At 43.5% G+C, this 14,469-nt stretch overlaps 1 protein-coding gene across 1 annotated transcript; it reads left to right on the top strand.

The window, feature by feature from the left end:
- The first annotated feature begins 847 nt into the window (after nucleotides 1-847).
- On the top strand, nucleotides 848-10,936 carry LOC143213290 (uncharacterized). The gene has a single exon (XM_076433005.1). It carries the CDS (start codon nucleotides 1,504-1,506, stop codon nucleotides 4,675-4,677), a length of 3,174 nt encoding a protein of 1,057 aa, XP_076289120.1. The 5' UTR covers nucleotides 848-1,503; the 3' UTR covers nucleotides 4,678-10,936.
- Nucleotides 10,937-14,469: the final 3,533 nt, after the last annotated feature.

The raw sequence follows: 14,469 nt of genomic DNA, 5'->3' as shown, positions 1-14,469 counted from the left end.
AAAGAGAAGAAGAATTTAAAGAGAGCGACACACCAGACAAGGAGGGAGAACGTTCGCCGTCCTGTAGGATTCGTCGTCCTTTTAGGCGAAGGGGTGATAGAGAAAGTCTCGATGGTGAGAGACAGAGAGGCTTGCCAGAGGAACCGTGGACTGTAATAGAAGGGTAGAGAGGCATGGAAGATCTGGTGGGGGCAAGGAGCGCTCGACGTCTCAAATTTGGTTGGCTGTCTCGAGCTGGCCGGTTCTCTTTCTCTCTCTCGAGGCTCATTCTTTCCTTGTCCCTCGTGTCTGAGCTACGTCGTAGGAAGGGGATTCTGTGCGAAGGCACTGGGCGAGAAAAGGAGAGTACACCGTTGGTAGAACAAAGAGGGATAGAGGTTCGAGGAGGGTTTGAACGAGGAGGAAGGATATCGGTCGAAGGGAGAGAACGAATAAAGCTGGATGAGTTGAACGAAGACGGGTGTTCCCTGTAAACCGAAGAAGGGTAGGGTGGGAGACGCTGGAGACAGAGACGAATGTATCGCGGAGCGTGCGGATTGAAGTGAGAGAGCCCGATCGGCCGACTAACATTAAGAACAGTGAAGGAGGGAAAAGCAAGGAGAAGGTTAGAGTAGGTGTACCAAGGTAGAAAAAGATGAGAGGAGAGGGAGAGAGAGGGGGAGAGAGAAAGAGAGAAAGAGAGAGAGAGAAGCAGTAGGTTCGTGGCAGCGCCACAGAGGAGAAGGGGTGAAGCCGGTGCGAAGGAGAGAGTCCCGAAGATTAGAAAGAGCCAGTACGAGAGCTAGCAAGTGACGGCTTGGAGGGGGTGGCGGCGACGGCTTGAAGGGTAGGGGGAGAGCAGTGCCTTGGCGCGAGCCCGAGGACTCGAAACTCCGGAATTCCAACCGACAGAACAGTGCCGGCGGTCGTACGACGCGGGTCTGGAGAGTGTGTGTATCGGATAGAGTGAGAGTGTCCGAAGAGGAGTGTGACTCCTGTTTCGCGCGTCAACCGAGGCATCTCTGTTGATCACATGATCATGTGCTCTACGCGACGGAACCCGTGCCAGTGGTCGTCGACGGCTGAAAGGAGGGAGGTGCGAGACGTCGCTTCTTGACGCACGTGTTCTTCTCGCTCCGATCCAGCAGCTCCGAAACGGGTTGCGAGTTTTCTTTCCGTAGTCGGTTGTTGTCCGGTGAAGCCGGGTAAGTGAAAGAAAAATTGAGAAACCCGAAAACAACGGGGACAGACTGCTCTACCGGGGACTCCGCGCTCCCGCGCGAGCGCGTCCACGCGCGCAACGGCCCGATGTGTTGTAGAATTATTTCGGTTGTGTGAAGTGCGTCGTCGATCGTTGTCTTTGTCCCTTGTATTACGGACAAGTCGTGTGCTCGTGGCGACAACAGAGGGACAAAGCGAGCACGCGCGCGCGCGGTGCTTTCTTTTCGCGGATATTAAAGCCGGCGGCGTGCCTAGGCTTGAGAGAAAGAGAGAGAAAGCGCGCGCGAGAGCGAGATAGACAATATGAGTGAGATGACGAGTGTCGAGAAGCAGCAACAGCAGCAACAGCAGCAACAGTGCGTGGGCGGCAGTTCGAATCCGGAGCACCATTGCAAGGACTGCGGCCTTTACTTCGAAAGCGAGAAAAGTCTTTCAGTGCACCTGCGGTACCACCAGGAAAACCTGCTGAGTCAGTGGGCGAGCCAGGCGCAGCAGGAGGAGAGTAACAACAACAATAGCAAGGCTGGCAATCACAACAGCCACGTGGGCGTCAAACGCGAAAGCGTGACCGCGCCGGCGGACTCGAGCGAGTCTACCTCGAGGCCGCCTTCGCAAGACCCATCGTCTTCGCAGCAGCAGCAGCAACAACAACAACAATCGCAGCAGCAGCAACCTGCTGCTGGTCACAGTTACAATCATTTTCAAGCGCCGATGTTCGGCGAGCCGAACTATTTTATGCAAAACGAACCGGCCTATATCTTACCCCATCACTACTCACCGTCGCGAGAAGAGACGCAGAACAATGGCGGTGGTAGTGGTGGCGGTGGCGGTGTTAGCGGTGCAGGTTATTCGCGCTACCATCCGTACCAGCATCAACAACATTTTGCTCCGGAACGCACCAGTTCGGTCAGTTCCACTAGTCCAAGGAGCCCACCTATTCAGTGTGATAAGTGTGGTGCGGTGTACGAGGACGCGAATCAACTTGGTGAACACGTAAGGACGAATCATTCGAATTCACCTAGTGGATACCCGGGGCAACATCAATACCAGCAGCTGGGCAGCAGTCCGCAGCAGCAGAATCAACAGCAGCAGCAATCATTGCACACGTCGCCACCGCAGCCCGGCCAACAACAATCTGGCTACGATTATAATGGCACGCCGATTAAGACAGAGGTAAAGCAGGAGCCCGAGGAACAAGCCGAGATTCTCGATTTGGATTCTCATAAAGTCCAAACTCATAGGTATGAGGAGGAACTTATGAGGCTGCATCAACAACAACAACAACAACATCAGGAACTTCAGATGCAGTTACATCAGCAGCAGGTGTTGCAACAACAGCAGCAAAGGACGGGACCGCATTCGGTGAGTTCTATGCTCGCTTGGCCACCGGGCCCTGATTATCATTCAGGCTTATCGCCAATGGGGCCGATGGACAGTGTCTCACCGCTGCCAGATCAAGCTCAATTCATGCGCGGCCAGCATATGCCTGTAGAGCCTCCGCGTCATCCATCCGGTTCACCTATCATTACAAGCACGCAGCCGATGCCTGGACATCAGATGCCCGGAGGTCTCCTGCAACAACCACCTAAACCTCCGCCCTTGGCGAATCAATCGTGGAAAAGTAATGAGGCGCGGCGACCAAAGACCTACAACTGCACCGCGTGCAACAAGTGGTTCACCAGCTCGGGCCATCTGAAAAGGCACTACAATACCACGCTGCACAAGAACGCGGTTAAACAGAGCAATCAACCTGATCCTGCGAACCTGCCTATCAGCGCTCATCACCATCCCGGTAGAGATAATCATTCGGGGAGTGGTAGGAGCGGGGGGCCACCGAGATCACCAGAATTATCTGCTTCCGGGAGTCCCCCAAACTTGATGGCAGGTCCCTCGGGAGAGGCAGCGAGGGGCCTGCTTCACACGCCCACCACCACCGGTCTCTACAGCAACAACAATTCGAACAGCAGCAGCAGCAGCGAATCTTCAGCGGCGGCTCTAACGCAACAACAACAACAGCAGCCGTCTTCGGCGGTCCACTTGGCCTCCACAATGGTGCCGCCGCTCCATTCCCCGGCGCAATCACCAATGGCGGGCCACCATCAGCAACAAATGAGTTCCCCGTCCCATCAACTGGGCCACCAGCAGCAGCAACAGCAGCAGCAACTTCATCACCTGCCAATGGGTTCGCCGTCGGCCCAGCTTCCGGCCCACCATCCCATGAGTTCGCCCATGTCACCCATGCACCCGCCGCCGGCGCCCCACCTGAGTTCGCCTTCGCCAATGGGCTCGTCCCACCCGCACCACATGAGTTCGTCGTCTCCCATAACGCCGGGTTCGGTCCACCCAGCAATGGCTTCGCCCACGGCGATGGGGGGTACTACGATGCCTCATCAGCCGTACCCAAACGCCTTGCCCCCCCACGTTACAACTACTACCAACATCCCGGTCCTACTGGAGTCTATCACCACCCAGCTAACTACTACTGGTAATGAGATGCCGTTATCAATGAACGGTCGATCTCAACACCAACAAGCTCTCCAGCAGCAGCAGCAGCAGCAAAGACAACAACAACAACAACAGCAGCAGCAACAATCTCAGGATGTTTTACCTGGTTTCGGAACCTTCAGCAACCATCAGAGGGTCATACCGAATTTCATTCCGTTCAACGTAACCGGGTTTTTAATCGGCCAGAACCAACCTCAGGCCGTTAACGTGGGGGGGCTCAGTTCGGAGGAGAACGCGTCTCCTCAAGATAGATCATTCGATTCGTCTGGATCAAACTACGATCCGTACAGAAACTCTCCGCCGCGATACGAGTTGACCAATTTGGACATGGACATGCATCCGAACACCGACGGTATGATCATCAAACGGTACGAGATCCAGACGCATCATATGTCTCATCATCCGCTCCAACATCACCTGTCTCGTGACAATTTCGAGGCGAACAACAATCTACCGCAGCTGATCCAAGCGAAGGAGGAGCTGAACCCGAACGTCGGTAGACAATTCGAGAAGAGTTACAAATCGAAAGGGAACAGCATGGTCACGAAGGAGCATCAGGTGACCAGCACGAACACCGGCTCGCACTACATTTCCCAGGACGGCTTTCACAAGTGCATCGAGTGCGACAAGGTATTCAACAAGGCTTGCTACCTGACGCAACACAATAAGAGCTTCCACTCCGGCGACAAGCCGTTCAAATGCAATCAGTGCGGCAAGAGGTTCCCCCTCGAGTACCTGCACGCGGAGCACTTGCAGAAGCACGCCGGTGACAAGCCGTACAAGTGCGAGATATGCCCGAAGCAGTTCAACCACAAAACTGACCTCAGGCGGCACATGTGCCTCCACACTGGCGAAAAGCCGTACGCCTGTGATAATTGCGGCAAGGGGTTCATACGTAAGGATCACATGATGAAGCACCTCGAGACGCACAAAAAGAAATCCAACAACCACAACGTCCATCTGCGGGCGTGATTTCTACAGTTCGAAGGGAGGACGTGCATCGTCGTCGTGGAACACGCTCGTTATCCGATGATCTACGCCCTGGTCTTCAGTGTTTGTTTATCGAAAGGTGAGATCGTATACACCCGAAGCGAGCGAATCATTTATCGCGCACGCACGCGACCCGCCGAAATCGATAATTCGCGCATTATCAATCATAGACACTGTGTGACTCCACGTGCATATAGGTATACCCGCTCGAACGTGATCTTTGTATTTATTATATAGTTCTCGGTTAAGGCAGCCCGAAATACCTTTGTCATTCGATTTTTACAAACCGGTTCGACATCCTTCTCGAATCACCCTCTGGATCGACAGGAGGACGATAAAAATCATCCCTTCATGCCGTTGTTTTTTTTCGTTTTGTACAGAAGAAAGTATTACGTTCGTTTTTGTTCTCGACGCAGCTCATCGATTGATCGTTGTTATTTAAGAGACGAACGTTTTCCTCGCGGATCTTGCAAGTCAGTGAAGAGAGCGACGGTGCTCGGAAAAGATATTGATGTGTTTTGCTCAACTGCGTAATATTTATTTGAATCGCCAGCTCGGGATTATTGAATCGAGAGGATATTTTTTACATTTTCTCTCTCCAACGAGAGAGCAGCCTCGGTCTTTGTAGAATGGCGACGCGTGGCGGGCTATTCTGAATATTTAGTTTCCGTTTATTTTTTCGCGACGCGTACGTTAATTTTTTGAATCGAATACACGTACACACACTTCCACGCACAGTAAACAGAGAAAACAGCCAATCGATTCTTGTTTATACACCGTGAGTCGCGATACGCGGATTCGACCGTGAAAAATTGGCAACGGAACGTCTTGTTTCTTTTTGTTCCGTTGGCGATTGCTCGACTCGGCGGATCGCGATTTCCGTTCAAAACTATCAATCCGCCATGCAGTTTCAAATTTCCGGTTTTTTCTTATCGCGAAAATCAGACACAAACACTCTCGAACGATAATAACTCCGAAAAACGCGCACTGGAGATGTCAAATGCGACGTTGGAACCTTCGAAGCTTATCGATTGTACAAAATATGTTAAATGTATAGGCGTATAATTATTCTAGTTATCCCCACTGTAATTAATTGAACTCAATTGAATATCGTCTAGAAAGTGATTAACAAACCTATTCATAATACTCGTATTTTATAGCGTATACATATAACGTACGTTGTCGAGGAAAACGCGACCGCGAACACGAAAAAAAAAAAGATTGATAAGTAATCGTGAAAAGACGCGACGGCAGAAACACGGTACACTCTAATTTCGAGTAGTATTATTCATAAACGCGATTAGCGTTACCACCTTTTTCCGTTCGTTTATGTTACTGTAAATATTAATTTGTTAAATTATTAGAGTAATGAAGTTACGTTCACCGATGATTAGATGTATTTCAATTTTCATTCTTGTGTACATTCCACAAGAAATTCATTACATTCCATTGTTCATCGCGAGAATCGTTTCTCTCGCCTTACCGTGCCGTCTTTTCTCATTTTGTTCGAATTATAAGATAGCCTAAGTTTCGAATTGTACGTTGCCCGGAATGAATCTTGCTCGTGTCGTGTTTCCGAATAACATTTTCCTTTATGCGAATAACGCATATCAACGTGATTGTTTGAAAAGAAATTAATTATTCTTTCAAATTCCCCGCGGGAAGATTAGCATTTCCGGCAAATCATTCCGAATTTACGCGCGAACGCGTCGCGATTGATTCGGCCGTAATTCGTTCGATCAATTTATAATCGTTCTGGTATCCCGCGCAGCGTGGTGCATCTAATTGCGCTGCACCGTGACGTACGATCAATTAATGCTCAATTAATTACCCGCGGAGCGCGAAACGAGCCGATCATCGAGGATAGGTACGGGTCTCTCCTCTCTCGCGACACGAGCGAATTTCCCTTCGAGCTTCGCGCAACTTGTTACAAGCGCTTATACATACACGTACACGCACACGCACTCGAATGCAAAATAAACGTTGACCTCGCTGTGGCTAAATTTTCGCGCGCAATTACTCGTTAGACTTTCGGTAATCGTTTCGTAATTATTTCTCGCACAGCAATTTTCGTTCGATCATTTGGTTATATGTAAATTCGTTGTTAAAAAGTCGTTTGATTATTTATACGCTCATCGTAAACAAATCGTTTGACTATTTGCCAGTTCGTGAAAAGATCGTTCCGTTACTTGTAAATTCATCGTGAAAATATCGTTTGATTATTTATACGCTCACCGTGAACAATCCTTTGATTATTTGTCAGTTCGTGAGAGAATCCTTTTATTATTTATAAATTCATCGTGAAAGAATCGTTTCAATATTTATAGAATCATCGTGAAAGAATAGTTCGATTATTTATAAATTCGTCATAAAAAAATCGTTTGGTTATTTGTAAATTCATCGTGAAAAAATTGTTTGTAAACCGGTCGTGAAAAAATCGTTTGATCATTTGTATGCTCACCGTAAAAGAATCGTTCGATCGTTTGAAAATGCACGGTGAAAGAATCGTTTCGGAATTGATAAATGATAGTTCGACAAATGTGATCGTTCTTTTTGTTGCATTTTAAACAATGTTTCTTGTTCGCGCGGTAAACGCGCACCACTCGAAATGATTGAAAAGGATCTTTACTTTCGAAGTCGGCATTTATTCAGTGAAAATGAGTGCATCGTACAATGCAAAACGTTTTCAGGATAATTGCATTTTTGGACGTGTGTCACTCTTCAATTATTTTGAGCCGCACAAACCGGATTGTATATAGACGATTGCGGCATATTTGAAAGAAATACGATCACATACACGCAAACGCACACACACACATACAGCCACGTAAGACGTCCTTTCACGAGTTTTCTTTCCTTTTTTGTTTGTAAGTAGTCGCGTATAAAAGTGACGAGGAGATAATACGTGAAAGCGAGCAAAAAGACGATAAATTATCTAGCACTCTTGCCATTTTTACTACGTAATATGACACCCAGAACAGACTACCTCAGAGTTCAGGAATTTAACGATGAATGAAAGAAAGATAGAGAAAAAAAAAATGATGAAAGAGCCAATGCAATAATAATAATGTTATTAAAGAGAGAAAAAAAGAGAACGAGAGAAAGAGAGAGAGAAAGAGAGAGAATGTAGGGAGCGCGCACCCGTGCGAGCGGAACGACGTACTTCTATTGTTGTTTGTTTTTTGTATTATGAAAAATCGAACGTGTAAAGTCCAGTTCGAGAATCTTTTCCCCGTTATTATCCGAAATAAAACAGTATTTCGAACATTCCATCCGCTAAACGATATTTATTCTTGTTACACGAAAACTCCTGGTGATCTTTACACTCGTTCTCAAATTAGCCAGTAAATAAAGAAGAAAGTCGGACATATAAATATATATTCTCTTTCCTCTTTATTGTTGCTCGTAAGTTCCTCGAGTCGCCCGCCGGTCGTGTATTAGAGCATTTAACATATAGGATCTAATGTAAACGGGAGAAAGAGAGATAGAGAGAAAGGAAACCAGAAGAAAGAGAGAGAGAGATAGAGAGAATGAGAGACGATAGGAGCCGTAGAGATGGATGTACGTTTTAGAGACATATCAAACAGTATTACTGTACACTCAGTTTTATTATTAAATAATCGTAAAGTTAAAGGATAGAGGTGGAAACAAGAAGGAAGAAAGAAAGTAAATGGTGTGTTGATTACAGGAGCGAGAGAGATAGAGAGAGAGAGATAGAGAGAGAGAGCGATCGTAAATATACATATTTCCGATAGTCATATCATTGTCAGACATTCGTCTTGCGAACGCGTGCGTCAGAAGAAATGAGGGACAGACAGAGTGAGGGGGGAGGGGGGAATAACAAGAAAGAAAATATTGCGCGTTTACGTTCTCCGGACTTGTGTGGCGAAAGAGAGACAGAGATAGATAGATAGATAGATAAATAGACGAACGGCGAGAATGATAGAGTAACCGCGTTACGAGAAATCAATCCACTTGGGCATTTATTCGCGAAAAATGTATTTTTCGCGAGCGAAGACGAAGCGGCAAATACTATTTTTTGTAGACTTGTTTTTAGAAAAGGTGCGTTCCACTTGTTTCTTGTATTATTATTATTATTAATATATATTATGGATATGATTATTATTATTATTATTATTATTGATAATTATTATTACGAAAAGGCGCGCATCGTTGGTATTTTTCACTCGTTCCGTGAGCGCGTTTTGGTGCGAGAGCATGTTTCTAACTGTAAAATAATTGTTCCGGCACATGAGTGCTAAATTATTATTATATATATAAATATTATGTATACATACGTGTATATATTTATATACACACGGTACCAAACTATCATTGGTTGTGCCAAAAAGAAAAGCGAGAGAGATTGAGAGAGAGCGAGAGATAGAGTGGGAAAGAAAAAGAAGGCGATCAAACGATGTAATAGAACCTTGTGTGCTTCCCCTTCACATGTGATTCTAATTTTGCGGGCATTTCAACAGAAAGACGAGACAAAGTTCAGAGAGATCTATGATAAAGATTATAAGTAATAATTCTCGTGTGAAAGTAGCGGAGCGAATGCGTTTGTCCGTGTGAGTGAGAGGGGTGAGAATCAGACAGGTAACGAAAGAAAGGGAAAGTCGATGGAATTCTTATCTGGTAACGACAAGTATTTCCGTGTACGCCCATTCCTCGTTTTGTGCCATAATAATGTGTGTCGAGAGACAAATTTTGTAAGCGAATGGAGAGAGAATGCGTGTGTGTGCGCGCGCGCTTGTTGGCTGTGCGTATGAATATATGTGTACGTGGGTGTTGATATGAAAGATCGGAGAGAATCGGTACTATATATATATATAAATAAATATATTATATATATATAGTATATATATTATATGTATACAAATATATAGTAACGTGCGATGGAGAAAAAGCTGAGATGTGAGAAGAGGATGGAGTTTTATCGCGGGGCGACGTGTTAGTCTGTTCGAAAAGAGAACACGTGTGTGAATAGTCCGACGTGAAAGCAACAAATAATTGAACTTGTATTAGATTTATTGTTTAGTGCGACGGCACGCGGTTCATGTTTCTCCTTCTTTTGTATATGTACATGTTTTTCTTTGTCGTATTTGCTATAAATCTTGCGTCAAGATCTGATGCAGAAAGAGACGAAAAAGAGGGAGAGAGAGAGAAAAAGAGCGTGAATGCGAGTGAAGATTAGAAAATGAAAAAAGAAACCTATGATGACGAAAAGTATAATATTTACGATCTGTATTATTTTATACGCGTTTAATTTTGTTTTTATAAATATATTTTATTTCCCAGATATACACGAGCTCTTTATTTTTTTCACTCTATTCTTTCCTTTCTCTTACAGTCTTTTCCGGATCTATCTCCGACAGTTTTGCGGGCGCATTTTCTTTAACAACTTGGTTTTTATAACAACTGCATGTTCGACTTCTCATATTACTGTATTAATTTCAATCGATCCACATAGTGTGATATTGTTCAGTTTATATGAAACGATACATCAACTTTTGAACAGCAAACACCAGTTTTTTCAAAATTTATACTCTCAATATTTATGAAAAGGAAAATTGTTCGAATCAATTGTCGGGGAATATAGTTCACTGGAAATCCGCAGTTTACTCTCGTATCAAAAGTATAACAAATTATTTTTTTACATTAGTATACTTGTAGTTAGCTGTAATATAGGAAATTACTAGAATATTATATTTGACGTATCAAACTTAATTTTAAATCATTTTAAACTATTGACATCATAAAATATGTTAGCAATCTATCTCTATAAGTTAACTATTTTACTGTATATTTTTAGAATTTAAATTTCATAATTTTTTCGGGTACAATGATACGTTCTCGAAACATCTTATTAACACGTTGAAGTTATTGTTGCAGATTTAGTCTTTGCATTAATATATTTCAAGTATCAATTTAGTTAGGATCTGCAAAATACAAACACATTGAAAAAGTGCTCAGTAACATACATATTAATTTTCCAACTTCTATTTCGAAAGCAGACGTGCGCTTATTATTGCTAATAAGCTTGTTCTTTGCTAAAATATATCATTTCGATGAACTTGAAATATATTACGATTCACTATTCCAAATAATTTTTATCTGAACGATAAACAACAATATTGTTCAAGTTGATTTTATGTTTGAATCATTCTAGATTAGCTTGAATATAAAAAAATAATAAAATTAATAAAAGTAATAAAATTAATAAAAAATTTAAATTCAAAGTAATTAATAAAAAATTTAAATTCATAGTAATAAATAAAAAATTTTAATTCTAAGTAATTATTAAAAGCACCGGGCAATTCACTGGGTGGTGTACTCGAAGCTAACCACCAACGCATCATATTGAGTGACGCGTTTTTCAAGTTACACTTAAGTGTCGGATTATGTGCTAATGTGCTGTAGCTCATAATAAATTTTGAAAGTTCCAAGAAGTAGTTCGAGTCACAGTGACGCCGTTCAAGGGTTAATTTCAAAGATTGACAAAAGCTGATGTATCGTTCTGCACGCACGTGTGGTAGGTCGTCGGATAATTGACGAGTAACCGTGCGAATCGTTCGAACGGCTATCCCCGTCGCGCGGCCCTTCGGCTCTCGGGATCGAACTCGCGCTTGCGCCAGCAACAATCCCCGACACTTTGCGTTCTCATATTGTTCATGCGGAATGCGAGTTCGCCGTTCAGTTGTCGGTCGGTTTCGTTTTAATGGCAGAGCGCAACCGGCGTACGTGACTTCGCGGAATAATATATCCGTCGGAACTCGGGGCGAATCGTATTCGCGCATCATCACCCTGTTCGCCGGGATCCATTCCGTCGTGGTCCACGCCCCCGTCGAGACCCCCTTTTAACCCTCTCGCAGAAGAGTAATTCCTCCTCCCCCCCGAAACGCCAGCCTCTCGTCGCGCACTCGTAAACCTTGGGCATTCTGTAATTTAGGAAATTGTTGCGCACTCTGTGAACGGAATCGTTCGGTTCGCGAGTGACTCCCGCCGATCCTTCTCGGAACACTCGGTTTGCCCGATCTCTTAATCCTGATGGAAACATCTGTTCCGGACGTGATCGAGGCTCTCGCAGGAGGATTCGTTCCGTTGCAGATCGAGAGAAACGTTCCCGGCAGCCTCACGCGAGCCAACGGCGAGTCAATGGCGAATCGTAAATTACGCGGTGCACAACGATCGACGATCGTGCGTTGATACAACGAGGGCATTCGAGAGATCCAGACGATGATTTCTCATACTATTCGGTCGCTCGATCGTACACCCCGCGTAATATCAGCGAGATGTTCATTGTTAGGCTTAGGCAACATCTACCTGATGACGAAGCAATATATTAATGCGATTTATCTACGATTTATTAAGACGATGAGAGCATGCTCAGAATGATAGTGTGTGAGAGAGAGAAAGAGAACGAGAGTGAGAGAGAGTGAGAGAAACGCGGGAGAACGAACGGCTTCGAACGGATAGAAATACATAAATCGAGAATAAAATGATGTTAGGTGTAGTCCACTATATTGTACTATGCGTCTCCTAGCTAAATTTTTATGTTTTCTAATTCGTTGTGAACGAATGTTTTTTGGTATAAATATATAAATAAATGAATCTATATATATTATATATATTTAAATTCTAGGATATTAATTGTAAGTGGTAAGCCAATCAACGAGGTGCGCGGCCGGTCGGCTCATTGTCTCCCGCCCGCGTATTCAACGTAAAACAACCCTCGAGGAGAAATTTTTCAACGTTCACGCGTGAATCGATGCGACAATCGAGATCTACATAAACAAAAAAAAGCGTATGCATTTTTTAAAAACACTCTGGAGCAGAATATTCATCGTCGACGCGCGAACGGATCTCCATGACGCGTTGTTACCAGAAATCTCTATGGATGTTCTTCCAAACGCATACATGAAATGTTCAATTTCACCGAGGTAGATAGCAATCGGATTTTTGGAATTCATTTTTGGGAAGCTGTGCCATCTCTTATAACTCATTATTGCTTTTCAGTTTCAATTATTAGAAATTGTGCAACGTCAAAAAATATCGGTATCCAATTCTCTGTTGCCCATTCGTTTTCTATTCAGTTGAATTTGGAGAATAATCGTCGATTGATTTACTGTAAAATGTCATAACTTAGACGGCGGATTGTATGCATTTCTGACAAAAATGAGTAGGTGTAATATAAAATACTCTTATGTTATTTTCAACCCATCGAACATATTAAGAAAGAAAATCAATTTAACTCCAGTTTAGACACATCTTAGAAAACATAGTTTCCTGAAAAGTGAATTTAAGTGTTTTTAAATAAATTAGAAGATGAACAATGTCAAATTGTTATAACTGGGGTGCGAATATTATGGGACTATAGCAAGGAAAGTCAAATGAAAGATAGTCCAAACATTTAAAGAATTACAAGGTACTGTTGGTATCACTCCCACCTTGTTATAATTATTCAGAAAAGAAATTAGTACCTATGCAGCTGTTGTGGTTTAAAATTATTACAGACCAGTGTCGCCAGATGAGGGGAGGGAGCACGAATTGAGGGGAAAAGTTACCCTCTCTTTGCAAGGTGGAGTGAGGACACAAGTCTTCATCTGGCGACACTGAAGCGGACAAGTATTTTGCATAACAACTGCATAACTAGACTGCAAGTTTTTATGGCCATACAAATTCATATCATAAAATAAAGCATTGATATTATTGAGATATAATAACATTCTTAGTATAGTCTTCTAACGACTCTTCTAATCAGGAAAATAAATGTTCTCTCAATTCAATTTGTAGAAAATGAAAGTGGGCAATTGCACAAAGATCCGCAGTCAACAAAAATTTAATTGGGTCAGAAGTATCGAATCCCTCGTGGATTATTCTTATAGCAATAATTGAAAAATCTCCGAATCGGGACTTGTTTATTGTTGCGGTGAACAAGCGAGATGACAATAACGACTGGTTTAATTTCCTAAGCGTGTAATTCCGAGATCTGTTCGCGTTCGACGATGAAGTTCTGCATCAAAGGAATTAGTCACGTAATAATCCGCGTAACACTACGATATACGTATAAGATATAATAGCTCGTTGCCGAATAACGTCACCGAAAGCCATCCAGTAACGACTCGAAAATCGAGACGATCGATGATCCGTGCGCAAAGATCGGACAGGGAAAATGGAAATTTTAAGAATGAAAGAAGCGTGCTTGCTCCGGTTCTACTATCGGTTTATTTATATAGAAACGTCTATTCGTCCTTTCGAGAGGAGTTCACTGCCGCCACAAAATGAAAGGTAACAAAAGGGAAGAAAGGAAAAAACGATAGAAAAAGTGTAACGATCGACTTATGTATGTAGGCGCACGTAGACTTGTATACGGGCACAGGTTTACAGCTCGTGTGTCTGTGTACGCGTCGACATCGTGTTTATTACGTAATATTTGACGAATGCCATACACAAGTACCTCATGATACAAAACACATGTACAAATGTTCATACGTTTTCAGAATATTAGCTAATTAATAAATAATTAATATCCAGATCACACGACTTTCTCTATGGCTTTCTCTTTGGACTATATTATACTCTCTCCCATCCTTGATTCCATTTTGTATGCGGAGGATAATATACATACGGTTTTTTCTCCTGATTTTTCTGGCAAATGCGGTTATTGTAAGTGTTAGTACGATGAAGTACAACTGCTCATTATTTTACGAAAATATTCTTTTAACATACATATTTATGAGACGAAAAAGAAGAAGAGTCATTTATATTTGT

The sequence above is a fragment of the Lasioglossum baleicum genome, chromosome 11 (genome assembly GCF_051020765.1).
Source record: "Lasioglossum baleicum chromosome 11, iyLasBale1, whole genome shotgun sequence".
Classification (NCBI taxonomy): Eukaryota; Metazoa; Arthropoda; class Insecta; order Hymenoptera; family Halictidae; genus Lasioglossum; species Lasioglossum baleicum.
The sequence above is the reverse complement of the archived record's forward strand: the minus strand, read 5'-3'. Positions and strand labels throughout refer to the sequence as shown.